The sequence below is a fragment of the Phascolarctos cinereus genome, unplaced genomic scaffold (genome assembly GCF_003287225.1).
Source record: "Phascolarctos cinereus isolate Bilbo 61053 unplaced genomic scaffold, phaCin_HiC Scaffold_4;HRSCAF=312, whole genome shotgun sequence".
NCBI classification, from domain to species: Eukaryota; Metazoa; Chordata; class Mammalia; order Diprotodontia; family Phascolarctidae; genus Phascolarctos; species Phascolarctos cinereus.
Genome location: NW_027555847.1, coordinates 33911669 through 33928044, shown reverse-complemented (window position 1 = coordinate 33928044; position 16376 = coordinate 33911669). Strand labels below are relative to the sequence as shown.

The 16376-nt window shown below is 38.9% G+C and overlaps 2 protein-coding genes across 3 annotated transcripts in view; both read left to right on the top strand.

The window, feature by feature from the left end:
• Positions 1-6345, top strand: part of TMF1 (TATA element modulatory factor 1) — a 30289-nt gene extending 23944 nt beyond the window's left edge. Inside the window, 3 exon segments of the mRNA XM_021007528.2 lie at positions 1865-2017; positions 2945-3070; positions 4620-6345. Of these exon segments, the coding sequence (XP_020863187.1) occupies positions 1865-2017; positions 2945-3070; positions 4620-4763 (423 nt within the window). The 3' untranslated portion in view covers positions 4764-6345.
• A 9263-nt stretch (positions 6346-15608) lies between these two features.
• The window catches only part of EOGT (EGF domain specific O-linked N-acetylglucosamine transferase), a 45248-nt gene continuing 44480 nt past the window's right edge, over positions 15609-16376 (top strand). For both annotated transcript variants that reach the window (XM_021007568.2, XM_021007565.2), the window contains exon 1: positions 15609-15673. The gene's annotated coding sequence lies outside the window, so the exon portion shown is untranslated. The remainder of the gene's footprint in view (positions 15674-16376) is intronic.

The following is a 16376-nucleotide window of genomic DNA, read 5'->3' as shown; positions in this document are numbered from 1 at the left end:
TTCTTACTGTACACTTTCTAATCAGAAAAAGGAAGAACAGGAAAAGATTTCCCAATGTGTGCTCTCCTTTGCCCCTCCATTTTCTACACATTCTTGTCTCTTCTTAATCTTCTTGGTATGAGTAAGTTGGGGAATATAAATATGTGCCTGCAGCCAGTCGTACCTCAGGTACATTCTTCAAAATAAAATTCTAGGACATTATAAATAAAAAGTAATTAGAATGGAAAACAGTTTCTTTATGCATGTGAGTTATTTACTCATGTATGGCTATATAATGCTTAATCGAGAGCTCACTATGCTCAGGCATTCAATTGGAGTAGATATTCAAGCCTCTATGAACAAGTGATGAATGAAGTTCATAGAATAGAAAGATTTGTGCATGCCAGAGTCACTGGGGAAATCATCAGAGAAACAGACAGGATTTGAGCTGGGCCTTAAAGAATGGGAAGGAATTGGATAGGTTGAGGAGAGGCTGAAAGGCATTATCACTTATTTTGCCCAAGCACATGGCTTTAGCAGAGACAGGGAAGAATGATTTTTCTGGGATGTGGGCCAGTAAAGAGACTGACTGAATTACAGCTGAGGGTTTGAGTAAAGGATTATTGGGAAATACAGGTTCAAGAATGTCAGAGGGATCTTAGTTTGATTAGATAATAAGAGAGTTTTTAGACCCTGCTTAGCCAAGGGATCAGTGAAGAAGGTGGTTGTTGTGGAAAATTATCTGGCTGTGATAGCCTATAGGATGGTTGATATGGAAAGGAACTTTAGGCAGGAAGATGAATTAAAAGGTTAGATTAGAAAAATAGTTTTAATGAAGGTTTGAGATGATAAGGACTTGGCCTAGGGAATAGCGGTGAGATAGGAAAGGAAGGAACTGATCTGAGACCTTTTGAAGGCAAAATGGATAGGATTAGTGACTGATTATAGGGGATCATGGAGAGGAAGGATGTCTAATGTTTCAAGCTTGGAAGACTAGAAGAATGGGAGTACCAGTGATAGAAATGGAGAAATTTAGATAGGGGGGCCATTTTAGTGAGAAATAGGAGTCTGTCAAGGCAGATGCAGGATTTGAGACAATAATGGCACATCCAAGTGGACATGGGGAGTTGGAACGCGTTTGAAGGGTAAGAGATAGAGATGTAGACCATAAGGAGAAGGCAATAATTAAAGCTAGGAGGATGTGTGAACTTTCTGTGAAGCAGTAGCAGTGACTTGAAAAACAAACATTCATAGCTACTGAGCTGAGAAAGATGTCATTGATAGAGGAAAAAAAAGAAAGAGTTAGGCATAAAAGCCAAGAGAGCGGGGGTAGTTTTTAATTAGAAAATAATCATGTCAAAAAAAAAAAAGAAAATAATCATGTCCTTCCTGGCTCTGCTGAATATATTTGTATTCCCAGTTAGCTATAGTGAGAAAATAGATGATTTTTCAAACATCTGAAAGGGTTACAGAAATGAAATAAAATTTACAGTATCCTGTGAGTAGTTCTTCTGCTATCTGGAAGGTACTGATAAATATGGAAAGTTAGCAGCCATTTGTATTTTAATTTGGATCTTATGCAAGTGTAATTTAGTTTAATTTAATTGAACTGTTTCTTAGATGTGAGAATATGTCAGTGCTTTGTTGCATAATACATTATTGACATGTCATTGTTGAAATGAGAAAAAGGTGCTCAGGGTTCAGATAGAGAATTTTCTTTTTCAAGTATCTGTAATGGTAATCATGCCTTCCTAGAATTTAACACGTTTCATAGCAGTAGAAATTTAAACATATTTTTGAGCCACATATCTGAATGTTTTGTATGGTGTATGTGCATGTTAAATATATATGTGTATAATATAATCTTTTTTAACAATGAATATAGGATGAATCTCAAGATCATTCATTTGGACCAATGTCTGTATCGGTAAATGGAAGCAATCTCTATGATGCTGTAAGAATGGGAGCAGGATCAAGTGTTATTGAAAATCTTCAGTCTCAATTAAAACTAAAGGAAGGAGAAATTACTCATTTACAGGTAATAATCCCAAGTGTATGTCAAATACATGTTACTTTAAAAAACAAAACTAATATAATCAACAGAAGTTCAAGTTTGACTTTTCTCAGAGGCAACCTTGCTCAGAAATAGAATGTATTGGATTTTCTACTTGTAGAGATAAAGACATTTTTGTCTTTTCTGATTTTTTTTTCTTTTTTGGTGGGGCAATCAGGGTTAAGTGACTTGCCCAGGGTCACACAGCTAGTACGTGTCAAGTGTCTGGAGCCATATTTGAACTTGGGCCCTCCTGACTTCAAGGTGAGAGCTTTCTTCACTGCGCCACCTGCCTGCCCCCTGATTTTCTGATTTTTAGAAAGAATGAGAGTGCAAAGTCCAGTTCTTATGCCTCACTGTGGTATGGAGGCGATCTCTGGGCTCTTGAAGCCTATTCGAGGAGAGCACAAGCTGGTTTTGCCAAACTGGAAAGGTTTCAGATATAGCCCCAGCAGCTCATATTGTCTGCTTTTAGGGGACCAGCTTGCTAAATATGGGGAGGCTCATTACTAGTACACTGGCCACTTGGTGATGGAATAGTTGGCAATTGCAACCCATGAAATTTTTCAAAGATTTATCATTCAACATGTGTCAGTGACGGCAGCCAGAAAAAGTTGGAATTCTTCGTTTATTGGCATTTTCTCTTTTAAAATTTCTTGTTGTGGGGCAGTGGATACAGCACCAGCCCTGAAGTCAGGAGGACCCGAGTTCAAATCTGGCCTCAGACCAAACCCTTGACAGTTACTAGCTGTGTGATCCTGGGCAAGTCATTTAACCCCAATGGCCTAAAAACAACAACAACAACAACAACAAAATTTCTTATTGCGTGTCTCTTTCCTTGAAAACACCATCTCAGTAATTTGTCTTTTATGGATAAAATATTTTTATTTGTAGTGTTTGTTCTCTTTGTAGATGGAAATTGGAAATCTGGAAAAAACTCGATCTATAATGGCTGAAGAGTTGGTTAAGTTAACAAATCAGAATGATGAATTTGAAGAAAAAGTGAAAGAAATACCAAAGCTTCGTGCACAGTTGAGGGTAGGCATTTCTTAAGTTTCTCAAATTTAATGTGGAAACTCAAATGGAATACACTGAACAACTTGAAAAATGATTGTTTTAAAATTAGAATAGAAAATTTTAAGGAATATTTTGTATATCGTTTTGCATTTTCAGGTTAGTTTTTAATTATGTGTATTGGTTTTGGTCTAGCACTGGAAAGGCAGTAAAGATTGGAAACCTCACATGACTGAAGGATGGTACCACTTTATATCATTAGTACCAACATTAGGTTTGGTAACACAGTTGGTACAAATCTATCTGTGCTACTTTTTGGTGGGGGTGAAATTTCTGTTGATACCTTCAGTGGGAACAATGCTTGTGAAAATCACTAAGGATAAGTACCATGATTTATTTCATAGCAAGAGTAAATACCAGTAAATGGGCTTAGATTTAACTTAATTCTTGGTGCAGCTTAAGAGGGAAATGCATTAGAAGAGATTATAGTTCTGCTATGTAGAATGATATATCTTTTTTTAAATACATTTCATGGTTAAGTTAATTTATACTTTGCTTATTCTGTCCCAAAAGGAATATGTTTTTTCATGAGCTGTGCTCACACAAGGTAGTGATGAATAGTAACTGGTGTATCTACCTAATGTATTAAAGTTTGTAAAGGGCTTTCTATACCTTAGCTCATTTGAACTTCATAACAACTGTGTGAAGTTATTACTAGTATCCCCGTTTTACAGATGAGAAAACAGACTCATTGAGTTTACATAGCTTTTGCCTGCTTCCACATCCAAATGCATGTCAGTGGAGGAATTTTTAATGCTGATTTTCTTGACTTTTGGTTAAGCATTTTATCCACTCTACCAGCTACCTTGTATCATCCCAGCATTAATGGGATTGTGGGAAAAGTTCTGGTTTGAGAGTCAGGTGGCCTAAGCTGGAGTCTTGGTTCTGTTGTTATAACTGGCTTTGAAACTTTGGGAAATTCACTTAATCTCTCTGGGCCTCAGTTTTGTCTCATTTGTTTTTGGGTACTCTTTCCATCGTTCCAGGTTGCAAGATGGCCTCTGATGGCGCCTCTAACTTGGTATTCTGTGATTCATGGTTTAGTAGAGGGTTACTTAAATTGTTGTGGCCAACACTAGTAATCACCTGATGCTCAGGCCTTTGGTGATGAGGAAGATTGAGCTAGGTTAGTCCATGGGTGGCAGGGCATTCATTACCGGGTCTATACTGGAAGCTTTTCTCTCACTTGCCTAGGACTTGCCAAAGTTTGTGCTCCACTGCCTTGGTCTGGAGCTTCACTCTATGATTAGTCCTTAGAGGAGACTCAGTTTAAAAGCCAGTGTGTTCCAGGAAAAGGGGTGCTTTAAGGTCTCTTCCAGCTTAGATTCCAATAAATTGTGGTAGGTTACAGTTTTAGAAAGGGTGATGGGTGGATATGATGCTTGTCATTTGTAGACAACTAGTACAACTATACAATTGTAGACAATTGTAGCACAACTATAAAACAATGATGGCATGAATCTGATTTGAGACATTTGCTATAATTAAAATGTGTGAAAAATTCATTTTGTAGGACTTGGATCAAAGATACAACACCATTCTGCAAATGTATGGAGAGAAAGCAGAAGAGGCTGAAGAGCTTCGATTAGATCTCGAAGATGTGAAAAATATGTATAAGACTCAGATAGATGAACTCTTAAGACAAAGGCTGAACTAAACTCTGGTGAAAAGTAATTTTACAGTACATCAAAGTAAAGACTGACTATGTAAATGCAGAATTCTAGTAACTTGTAAATTCTATTAAAAGTATTAAAATATGATTTTCTTATAGAATTTAGAAGTTTGAAAGATTGTTTTATAACATGCAGTACTATTTGAAGTTAAGTTATTTGGTGCAATATCAGAACATTATTTTTGGAAACTGTTCTCTCCCTTTATTTAAAATTAATTTTAAAAACACCTGATTTTTATGTCTTGACCAACATAGAAGTTGATTACTTTGCCCTTATATCAGCAAATCTGTCAGTGAAATGTTAAAGAAGAATATTATCGAATGGAATTCATATATATATTGTAGATATATGATACAAATATATCTATAATTTATATGTGTGTATATAATGTATATGTTGAGATACATTGCTCATTATAGCCTTGGAATCTTTCACGTGATAAATCTTTATATCTAATCTGCCACTCATGAGTATGTACATACATGTTGGACTAAAAAAAGTTACTGACCTTGGGGTATGTTGTTAAATATTGCATTGATTTTTAGAAAGTATAAATCACAAAGACTTGCTGTCTGAAATATAAAGGGCAGATAATTCAGACGTGGCTTTTCTTTTTTGATCTAAGCATGACTCCAAGTCTGCTCTCTGGTGAATTTCATGTTCTCAGGCTGACATTGGCATTCTCACTTGACATATGGAGGAGTTATTTCACCAAAGTAATAGGATTTAGTTCTATAAAAATGTCCTTTTTTTGTAGCCAGCAAAAGAGTGCTCTAGCTATTTTACATTTGATTGAGCAGAAATTTACCTCCATAATTTTAGTTTTGTGCTTGAAAAAAGTTTCATTTAAATATTTTTGGAAAGGAGAGACTGTTTTATAGCATTACTGAAAATAAAAAGTAAATTCACTTATTACAATAATTGGTTCTTTTAGAACTATCAGTGCTCTAATTCTATAAAGCAATATTTTTGGCACTTTAAAAAGTGAATATTTGAAACAATAGAACTTTAAAAATTTATAGAAGCCATTTTAGTTTGCTATTAATATAAATCCATGTTATTTATAGTTTTAATTTATTTTGTAAAACTTTTATATTAAACTTTATTTTTTGTTATTTTTCTTCTATATTCCAAAACCAATTATGTCATAGGTTGTTTTTGACCTTCATTCTTTAAATTTAAACTCTTTTGTGATTTCATGAAGACAGTGTGGATCATTGTCATTTTCCTTTTATTTTGAGTGACTTAATAAATAACCATCATTTTTCAATTCTGTTTTTGTTCAGAAAACAGCCAGGTGAAGTTTTAGATCTGTGAAATGGTCTGATGCATTGATGTCACTGGCCATCTGGTAACTTACAATTGTGGTTTTTTCGTATAATTTTTAGTTAAATTTGAAATTCTAGCAGTTTACTGTCACAGAGAACCTTGTTGCAGAGCTTTTCCAGGGTAGCTACTGGCGACTTCATTTGTTTTCTCTTTGCATTCCAGACAGCAGCTGTGTCACTTGGGCTCTGATTTGTAGCACTAATAAACATTCTTTCAATGTGAGCTATACTAATGAAATTATATTTCTTGTGTTTTATTTTACAAAGCAATCTGATTTCTTTTGGCAAATGTGGTAATGTGAATATTTAGGGGCAAAATACTATAATTACTCTGAATGAAATTGAAACTATAGAATCTTATGTAACAGTCCAGTTACATTATTTTTCTTTCTAGATTTGGCCAGGAGAGAAGTACAAAATAAAATTTAGAAAGTTAAGAAGTTGCAAGATTTTTGAAGAGTTCAGAAGTATAATATAAGAGTTTAAGAATTATAAAATTCTCTCTGAAAAGGTTCTTTATAAGTGTTGTGGGTGGAAACAACCCAATAACCCATTGTATAAACCCAGTCAACAAATCTCTGAAATAAGGAACGTTTCCTGGGAAAATTAAAATGAAACACCTATGTATACTGTCTTTCTTAAGCATTCCAGAAATTAAATTTTAGTACTTAAACATTTTAATAAATGAATATAAGGTATTGTTTGATAGTTTAATCATATCCTTGTTTAATTTTAAATTGCCAGATAAATATATGTCTGTATCACCACTTATTCTTTATCAAGTACTGATTTAATAATTTTGAACTTTGAAATGAAATCATTTATTGACAGAATAGAATACACTGTTAGGAAATTGAACTCTTCTTTAATTGTAAAAAGCGCTATCTAGAAGATAATTGGATTTATATTTTAGCCTATAGTAAATACTGTCCAATTTGATTTTCCCACTAAAATATTTATGTTTTCTAAAATAAAAAGATTCTAAATTTACAAGCTGAAGAATAGTCCAAGTTAATATCAGCAGTGTTCTTATATCTCTGTGTTATAAAACATGTTTTGGATTCCCTGGTAGATAAAAGTTGAGAATGACTTGTAGCTTCTGGCCCTTTTCTGTCCTGTTCTTTTAAGGATGAGTGCTGCTTTTGAAATAAGATATGTAATTCTATACTATAACTTAAGATAGTACAGCTTTAAAAATGGAGTATAACAAGCTTCTATATTAGGTCATCTGAATTTTGCAGTTCAAGGAACAGAGAAATAAGAATCTGACGCTTACTTGAATTGTGAATTAGGTCCGTTATTGACTAGTGAAAAACATGTATTTTGAAGTTCTCAAAAAGCATATGACATTAGTAATTTATGGACAGCCACAGAGTAAAATAGGAGATAACTGGAGATGTCCAAACTCTACCATGTGTACATATGTTCTGTTTTTACTTAGTTTTTATTTTCATTACAAATAAATTAATGGAATTTCCCATAGACAAGGCCAGATTTTATCTCCTGATAGTTCATATTTTTTTAAGAATTTAAAATGATTCAAAATATAGCTTAGTAGAAGAGGTTGCTAGTATTTTATTTTGAGTTGTAAGATAATGTAAATAACCTATAAAAAGCATGGGTATTGTTTAAAGGTTTTAAAATAATAGTGCATTTCATTTGTAAACACACAAATTAAGGCAGTTCAGATTGTGAGTTAGCTTTGTATGTAGACCATTACATGGTTTAAATTTTTATTGGGGTAAAAAGATAAGTCAGACATTTAAAAATACTTTGTGTTGTGTGTGTCTTTGCTGATCAGTACTATATTTATTAAGCATATTCGTGTTTTGGCTCTTTTTCCCCTTAGAAGCCGTCATTCTGAAAGCCTGCCTTCTTTTAACTCATCAGGTTCATGACCTGCCTGTGGATTCCTGAATCCTGTGCACTTAGGGGCAGTGTGCCAAAGCCAGAGCGTTCTTTTTCCTTATCTTCATTTCCTTTTTACTTTTCCCCTCTCTCTGTTAAGTTTAAGATTTATAGAATCCTATGCAATCTTCGTGCTGGATGGGGCTTCAAGGCCATCTACAGCCTTTGCTTGGAGATCTCTGGTGGGGATGACTATGTACCCAGCACAAATCCTGGCACTTCATAAATCTTGAATTAAATTGAACTCAGCTTCCCAAGGCAGCCCATTCCATATTTGAATAACTAATTGTTAGGAGGTTTTTTTCTTTAAGTTAGGCCTAAATAGATCTCTCTTTCCTGTTTGGTGTTTATAGGTAGTACCTTCTGTGTTAAAATAGAATGAAGTCTAATCCCTCTTCTAAGTGACAGCCCTTTTGGTACTGGCTTTCTCCCCTTCATCCCAAGTGTCTACTTCTGCTTAAACGTAGAGTTCATTCTCCCACTTGTCCGTTGACATCTTGAGGTCTGTCATCAACCTAATTCCCTTCTTTTGGCTGCATTCCAGGGGTTTTTCCTAAAGTGTGTTGCACAGACTGGACCCCAGTCCTCCAGGTGGAGTCTATGCAGCAGGAAGATCAGTTTACACTGACGCTATTCCTGTCAGCCCATGTTTGCATTGGCCTCTTTTGGCTGTCTTGTGTCTTGCTGAATTACTGACTCATACTGAGCTTGGACTGTCCACTAAGATCCTTAGGTATTTTTCAGATTAACTAATTTTTCTCTAGCCATAACTCTTCCCCGATCTTGGTTTGGGAAACACTTTTGGAGGAGATTTTACATTTGTATTAAATTTTGTGTTGTTGAATTTGGCATAACATATTAGTCTGCCATTTTCTTTTTGGATCTTGATTCTGTCTTCTAACATGTTATCTCTCAGTATAATTGTGGCATACATGTCTTTATGGAAGTCATTGACAAAACTGTAGAATACAATAAAGAACCTTTTCAGAGATAATTTTATAATTTCTAAACTCTTATATTGTACTTCTGAACTCTTTAAAATCTTGCCACTTCTTAACTTTCTGAATTTTATTTTGTACTTCTCTTCTGGCCAAATCTAAAAAGAAAAATTATGTAACTGGACTGTCTCGAAGAAAGATTCTATAATTTCAATTTCATTCAGAGTAATTACAGTATTTTGCCCCCAGATATGTAGGGACAGATCCTTGAGGGGAGGGGACATCCACTAGAGACCTTCCACTGGACTTGAGGTCAGGAGAGATCTGGGTTCAAAATCTGCCTCTGCCACTTGGTGGCTATGTTACCACAGGCAAGCTACAGCCTCTATGAGTTTGTTTCCTCATTTGTAAAGAGGACCATGTCAGTTATACCTTTGTCTGAGGGTTATTGTGAAGATTGTAAGTGAAATAATGTATATAAAGTGCTTTTTTTCCTAACTTTAAAATGTTATGTAAATGTCAACTCTTAGGAAGTTGACATCTCCCCATTCATCACTCTTTTGACCCAATCACTCAAACAATCTTGCACCCTCCTGTGGGCACTGTGTTCTAGCCTCCATCTTTCTATCTTGTCCACAACAGTAGCATTGAGAGGCTTTGGTCAAATGCTTTGCTGAAATCTAGGTAAGTTATATTCTTATTTTTGTGAACTACTAGTCAGTAATCTTATCAGAAAAGGAAATGAAGTTTGTGTGATATGATCTGCTTTTTAGAAGTCAGAGGTCAGAGTATTTTTCTTGCATTATCTCCTGCATTGTGATGTGCAGGTTTTTTGATTTGCCCTGTTCTTTGGGGAGGCCTGTGGGCAGGTCCATAAGTTATCATGGCCTGCTGTCTCCAAAGCCAGTTTGCTTGTGTAGAAAGCATGTGTTTCAATATTTCCTTTTGCTTCTCTTCAAAATTTTCCTCCAATTCAGGGTTTGTTTTTTGTTTTGAACTTGATCATTTTCTCATGGCTTTTTCTTTGGAGAGCTTCACTTTTACTGTCTTCAGATTAACTAATTTTGCTAATTGTGTTTTTAAAGTAGATGTTGAGAGCTTTAATATCTGGTCTGGGCTGATTACTAGTTTTTTATGAATTTTGTTTTGAACTTTAATTTTGGCTGTTATGTGGAGTCCATTGGATTCAGCTTTTCATCAGGCAAATAAGGATCAAGTAAGATGACATAGGTAGAGCGCTCTGCCAGTCTTAAAGCGCTCTAAAATGCTTGTTAGCGTCCAGGCGAGATTAGTTCATTTTCCTTCACGTTCATTTTCTTCCTTCCTTCCTTCCGTCAGTATTTATTTAAAAATATTTTAAGTTTCTCTTTGAGGTTTTATATTTTTTCTTTCTGTTTGTAAGATCATTCTTTCTGTTGGTTTATCTGCTTGTGTGCCATTTTGTATTTTGAATTTTGAAGACCTTTGTAGCACTAAAACACAGGAAATATTTTTATTTTGTAAAACACTGATATTAAACTTTTTTTTGGTTATTTTTCTTCTGTATTCCAGAAGCAATTATGTCAAAGGTTGTTTTTGATTTTCATTCTTTAAAAAACTCTTCTGTGATTTCATAAAGACAGTGTTGATCATTGTCATTTTCCTTTTATCTCAGGATTTCTCTTTTCCTCTTTTGATCTCTTTTGTTTGTTCTTTTGTATTCCTCATCACTCATTCTTTGGCACCCCCCTTTCTATAGGGCACAGACCCCCAAGGCCTGGCTACTAGCTTTTAGCTTCCATAGGTTGGGGACTATAGGGCTCACCAAGCCTAGTTCCACCTTGAGTAACCTCCAGGGGGTCGGTGGGGGAGGAGGTGGAGGGTGGGGAGGAGAGGACTGGTCTTAAGACTGTTTTCCAGCCCCCTTTCCATCAGGCCCCAACACTTTCTCTCTAGTTTTTGGCTCAAAGGGTTGCTCTATGCGTCCCATATTTTTTAGCCTAGCAGCAGGTGGGGAACTTGCAGTTTGAGGCCACAGGTGGCCTAGATCCTTAAGTGCGCCCTTTTCAGATTTGGATTCAGTTAAAAGGCTGCACTTACAGATCTAGAAATCCACGTGGGGCGTCAAGGCTGCAGATTCCCCGCCCCTGGTCTAGCAGAATCAGTGCCAGTGGGGGAATGGGAGTATTGTGGTGTTCAGGCAGAGTCATTCCTACAGCTGGGCTCCTGGTTACAAGTCTGCCTGGGTTTGCTGCTATGGTAGCTGTGCTGGAAGTCAAGGTGTGATAAGGAGAATTCTAAATATTAAAGTCTCTTGGTATTAATTCATGAGTTCTTTACCTTCTGTGTGTGAGAGGGTAGGAGGAGGGAAGGATTCTTGTGGAATCTGATGTAACTAATCTGTCTCTGGAACAGAGTTTCTCTTTGGAGGTTTTGAGGTTGAAGAGTTTTGTACAACCACCATCTTGCTTATCATGCCAAGTGGCAAGCTGTGGTCTTGGTGAAGCCAGGCTGAGTCTTAGTGATCACATCTTTACTTTCTAGTTGTTTACAAACTGTCCGTTATAATAAATTTTAGAATTTTGCTAGGAATCAAAACCAGTACCTCATATACCTATCATTTGCATGTTTGTTTGCAAAACAGGCCTTTTTTTTGGTGAAGTTTTACAAAACAAAACTTGCCCCTCTGTAGGCCTGAGACATTTCTCCTGTTCCCTAGGATCTTTAAAAGATACTTAGACATATGTGTGATCTCATCAGTTTGGAAATTTGCTCCCACAATACAGTTAGTTCACAACCTACATTGTCTGTTCTCTGTGACTCTTAACCATGTCCTTCCATTAGTTTAAGACAGAGTCCAATAAACATCAACTTGAGGGCAAGCGGAGAGGATGGGTGGAAAGCTTGAGGAGAACTGAGAAGGTTTGGAATTGTCAAGGTGTGGAGAGTTGGTTATTGGACCGTTAGAATACGGTTCCTAGACACAGAGCAGCTGGGCTCCAGGCCAAATTTTACACGTTCTCTGGATGACTTTGGGCAGATCATTTCATTTCGGCCTTAGAAATTTCTTTGTGAATTAAAGCTGTCTTTAGTCATATGGAAAGAATTCTGTAAATCACCATTGATTAGAGAAATTCAAATTAAACAGCTCTGAAGTACCACCCTACATCTGTCAGATTGCTAATTATAACAGAAAAAGATAATGACATGTTGAAGGGGATGTGAGAAAATTGGGGTGCTAATGTTCTATTGGTGGTGTTGTAAATTGATCCAGCCATTCTGGAGGAAATTTGTAACTACACCGGAAAGGCTATGGAACTGCATACCCTTTGATCCAGCAATGCCACTACAATTAAAAAATAATAGTAATAATAAAAAAAAGGAAAAGAGCCTTTATTGCAAAAATATTTATAGCAGCTCTTTTTGGTGGCAAAGAATTAGAAAATGAGGGGTGCCTGGCTAGGGAATGGCTGGATTAATTGTGGTAGATGACTGTGATGGAGTACTATTGTGTATAAGAAATGATGAGCAGGATGATTTCAGAAAAACCTGGAAAAGACTTACATGAACCGATGCAAAGTGAAGTGATTAGAACCAGGAGAATGTTTTATACGATAACAGCAATATTATTCTATCAACAAGTGTGAATGACTTAGCTAGTCTCAGCAATACAATGATCCAAGACAGTCCCAAAGGACTCATGATGAAAAATGCTATCCACCTCCAGAGAAAGAAGTGACAGAGTCTGAATGCAGACCAACTCATACTATTTTTCACTTTTTTTTTTTGGTTCTAGGTTTCTTCCACAGAATGACTCATAGTTACACATGTATAACCTATAACCTCTATCAGATTGTTTACCATCTCAGGGAGGGAGGGAGAGAATTTGGAACTTAAAATTTTAAAAATGAATATTGAAACTTTTTACATGTAATTGGGAGAAAATCGCTATAAAAAAAATAAGAAATTTCTTTATGGGGAAAATAGTTCCTGGCCCACGTTACCTTGCAAAATCGTGAGGATCCAATGGGATTATATAAAATGCAAAGCAAATGTGAATTGCTGTTTCTGAAGTTCTATAGTGGTTTTCACATTGACTTCAGTTAGGTGGCAAACTGTGTGACCCTGGACAAGTCACTAATTTGGCATCAGTTTCCTCACCTATAAAATATGGACATTTAATTTGATGGACTTTAGAGGCCTTTCATCTCAACATCTATGATCCTATAATCACTAGAAACATGCAACCATTTAAAACATACTTCTTGTATTCCCAGTGTGCGATGTATTCTGCTTTATTTTAAGAAATCTCTGTGCATGGTCTTTATGCCAAAAAGTATCTCAGCATATAGCCAAATGGAAAACCAGTTTAAGTTCAGGATTGAAAGAAAAATCCATTTTGGACCATTTGACAGGAAAACTGCAGTACGTTTCTTGTATTTGCTAAAAGTAGTATTGTGGCAAGTAAGTTGGGAAAATGCAAAAAAAATGTATTTGTCTTTTTGCTATCTTTATATTGAGTGGCACTGAAATTGGATTAGAGTATCAAATAAACCATGAGCTTTTAACATAGTTTTTTCTCTAAGTCAGGCCCTCCTTTAGGAGATCTAAAGGGCTCTGGCAATTACTTCACATTCCTGGAATTATTTCCCACAGCCTCTAACTTATTTAGGTTGGCTTGGGGTTAGAAGTGTATTAAACAACAATCAGCGCTTACTAAACACCAACCACATGATGGGCACTGTGCTAGGTAGTGGCTATATGAAACCATCCCTACCTGTGAAGAGCTAACGTTTGCTAGCATGTATCATTACGTTTGCTATAATAGGATTTAACCTCTATTGAGCATGGGAAATTGTGATTTGTGGTTTTGTTGGCAAAGGGAACGCCTGGTGAACAAGCTTGCCCCTTCCCCAAACAAACAAAAAACCTAATTGGCAAAATTGTCAGTATGAGGAGCTTCCATTCTCTAGGATTTCAGTTTAAAGCTGGGGGTGTGATGTGGCTGGTGACAGGAATGAAACAGATGGCAAGTAAAACTTTTGGTTGTAAGTTATTACCAAGATGCATGGATGTTTAATTTTTCATTATTCAACCACATTTCCACTTTGAGTTTCCTGCAAACCTTTTCCAATCCCTCTTAATACTAGTACCTTTTCTCTGAGATTTTCTTCACTTTATCCTGTATGTATCTTGTTTGTAATAGGCATTTACATGTCTCTCCTGTTAGACTGTGAGCTCCTTGAGCACAGGGGCTGGTTTTTTTACTTTTCTTTGTATCTCTAGCACTTAGCGCAGTGCATCATCTCAGACCCTTCATGAACCTGTGGACCATATTGTCCATGGGGCTTTCTTGGCAAAGATATTGGAATGGTTTGCAGTTCTTTCTCCAGTGGATGAAAGCAAATAGAGAGTGCCCAGTGACTGTCCAGGGTCACTCTGCTAGTAAGTGCCTGAGATCATATTTGAACTCAGGTCTTCCTGACTCTATCCTGACTTCTCTCACTCTATGCCCTGAGTCAGCTGGCTTTCCCTTCTGTGCTTGGCACATAGAAGGTTCTTAAAAAATGCTTGTGTTGTTAACTGACCTTCCCATCTGTCAGTCTTGTGGTGGTCTCCAGATGCTGGTATGCATTCTAGTCTTTGAGAATCCCTAGCGTCCATTAGAGCAACGATCATGTGCCAGGGGTACGTTCCTGATCACTCTCCTCCCTTACTGTTCTTTTCTTGAAATTGCTTATTTTTCTATATGTACATGGTGTATCCCCACTCCTTGAAGGCAGGTTCTGTCTTTTTTGTTTCTCTATCTCAAGGTGTACAGAGTTGGTGGAGGTGGTGTGGTACATCACACGCTGGACCTGAGTTCGAGTTCCTTCCTTGCTGGATGCCTGACCCTGGGCAAATCCCTTCCGTTTCCTTGGGCCTTATTTTCCTCATCCATAAAATTTAAGGGCTTGTTCACAATGGCTTTTTCAGGTCCTTCCCAGCTCTACACCTGCTACCATCCATCCTATGATCCGATGAATTGAATCACAACTAAATTATTTCAGGCCAAATTAAACCAATATACTTGGAAAGGTATAAAACAAGATGGGAAAAAATATGAATGACGCGGTGGCAAAGATACGATGATTGGCTCTTTTTAAAAAAAGATCACCGAGGTTAAAGAGTATAAAAAACCTAGAGAGGAGGTAGAGGGTGAGGAGAGAAGAAACGACTGGGCGAGGCGCTCCCTATTCCCTATCCCTCAAGTTGTGGGCGGGGCGGAGACCAGGGGAAGAAAGAGAGAGGAGCTAGGCTAGGTTAAACTTGGGATCTCGCTTCCAGCTCCAGGAATGCTCTCTGTGAGCTTCTCAGAACAAACCCACTGTGGGCGGGGGTGCTGCCCCGCTGCCCAGGATCTCGGGCAGGACAAGCAGCAGCTGGCGGCGGCCTGGCCTGGCCGCCCGCCATCCTGCCTTCCCCGGGGCTGGGCACAGGGAAGGCGGACCCGACGCACTCTCCAGGAAGGTGGCGCGGACGGCTCCTGGGCGCCCCCTGGCCCGGCTCTGGGCCCTGGGCGCCTGAGGTTTCCGGTGAGCTCCCGGCGCCGGTTATGACGACTCCCTCCTCCTCCTCTTTCTCCACCTACACCACTACCTCCTCCTCCTCAAGAGCTAGCCCAAGGCGCCGCCTCCTCCTCCTCCTCCTCCGCCGCCGCCGCCGCCGCCGCCGCCGCCGCCGCCGGTCCTTGGGCTCCAGGTGGGACGCGCTAGCCCCGCGGCTCTCCGCAGCCCTGCGCCTCTGACAAGGTCTCTCCAGGGCTCGCCAGGGCTCGCCGGAGCTTGGCTCGGGCTCTTGCGATTCTCGCTGGCTGCCGGACGGAGTGCGCCCATCTCTCCTTCCCCTCCTCCTCCAGCCTGCGGCCGCCGCTTCTCCCTCCCAGTTCCCCAGCTTTCCGACTGGCCGGCCGGGCTCGGCTAGGCTCGGGCGCACGGAGCGCAAAGGGCTGGCGCGTCCTGCTGGACGCGCAGGCTCCCAGCTGCACCTTGTCCCCTCCCGGACTCTGCCCAGGGCATCTCTCCCGCCCGTCTCACGCTATTCCGTCTGGGAGCTGCGCGGAAAGGGGCCTTGGGGGCCCGGCTCCCATCCTGCCTGGCCGGTGGCATGGGCTCCGGGTTGTTCCGTTTCCAGGACCGCCTTCGCACTTGCCAAGGCTCCCCAGCTAAGACGGGACCAGTGGTACCCTGGGGACCCGAGGAGGGCTGGCCCGAGGTCTGCTTTCCTCCCGTTCCCTAACTAGGTCCCGGTTTTTGGCTGGCGCTCTGAAGGGAGGCTGCTTTGGCCGGGTGTCAAGGGCAGGACCTGAGCGTGAGAAAGGGTTCTCAGCATTGGACGGGAGAGAAGAGAGAGGGAGGAGAGGGAAGACGGGAAAGAGAGAGGAGACAGAGACAGACAGGGAGGG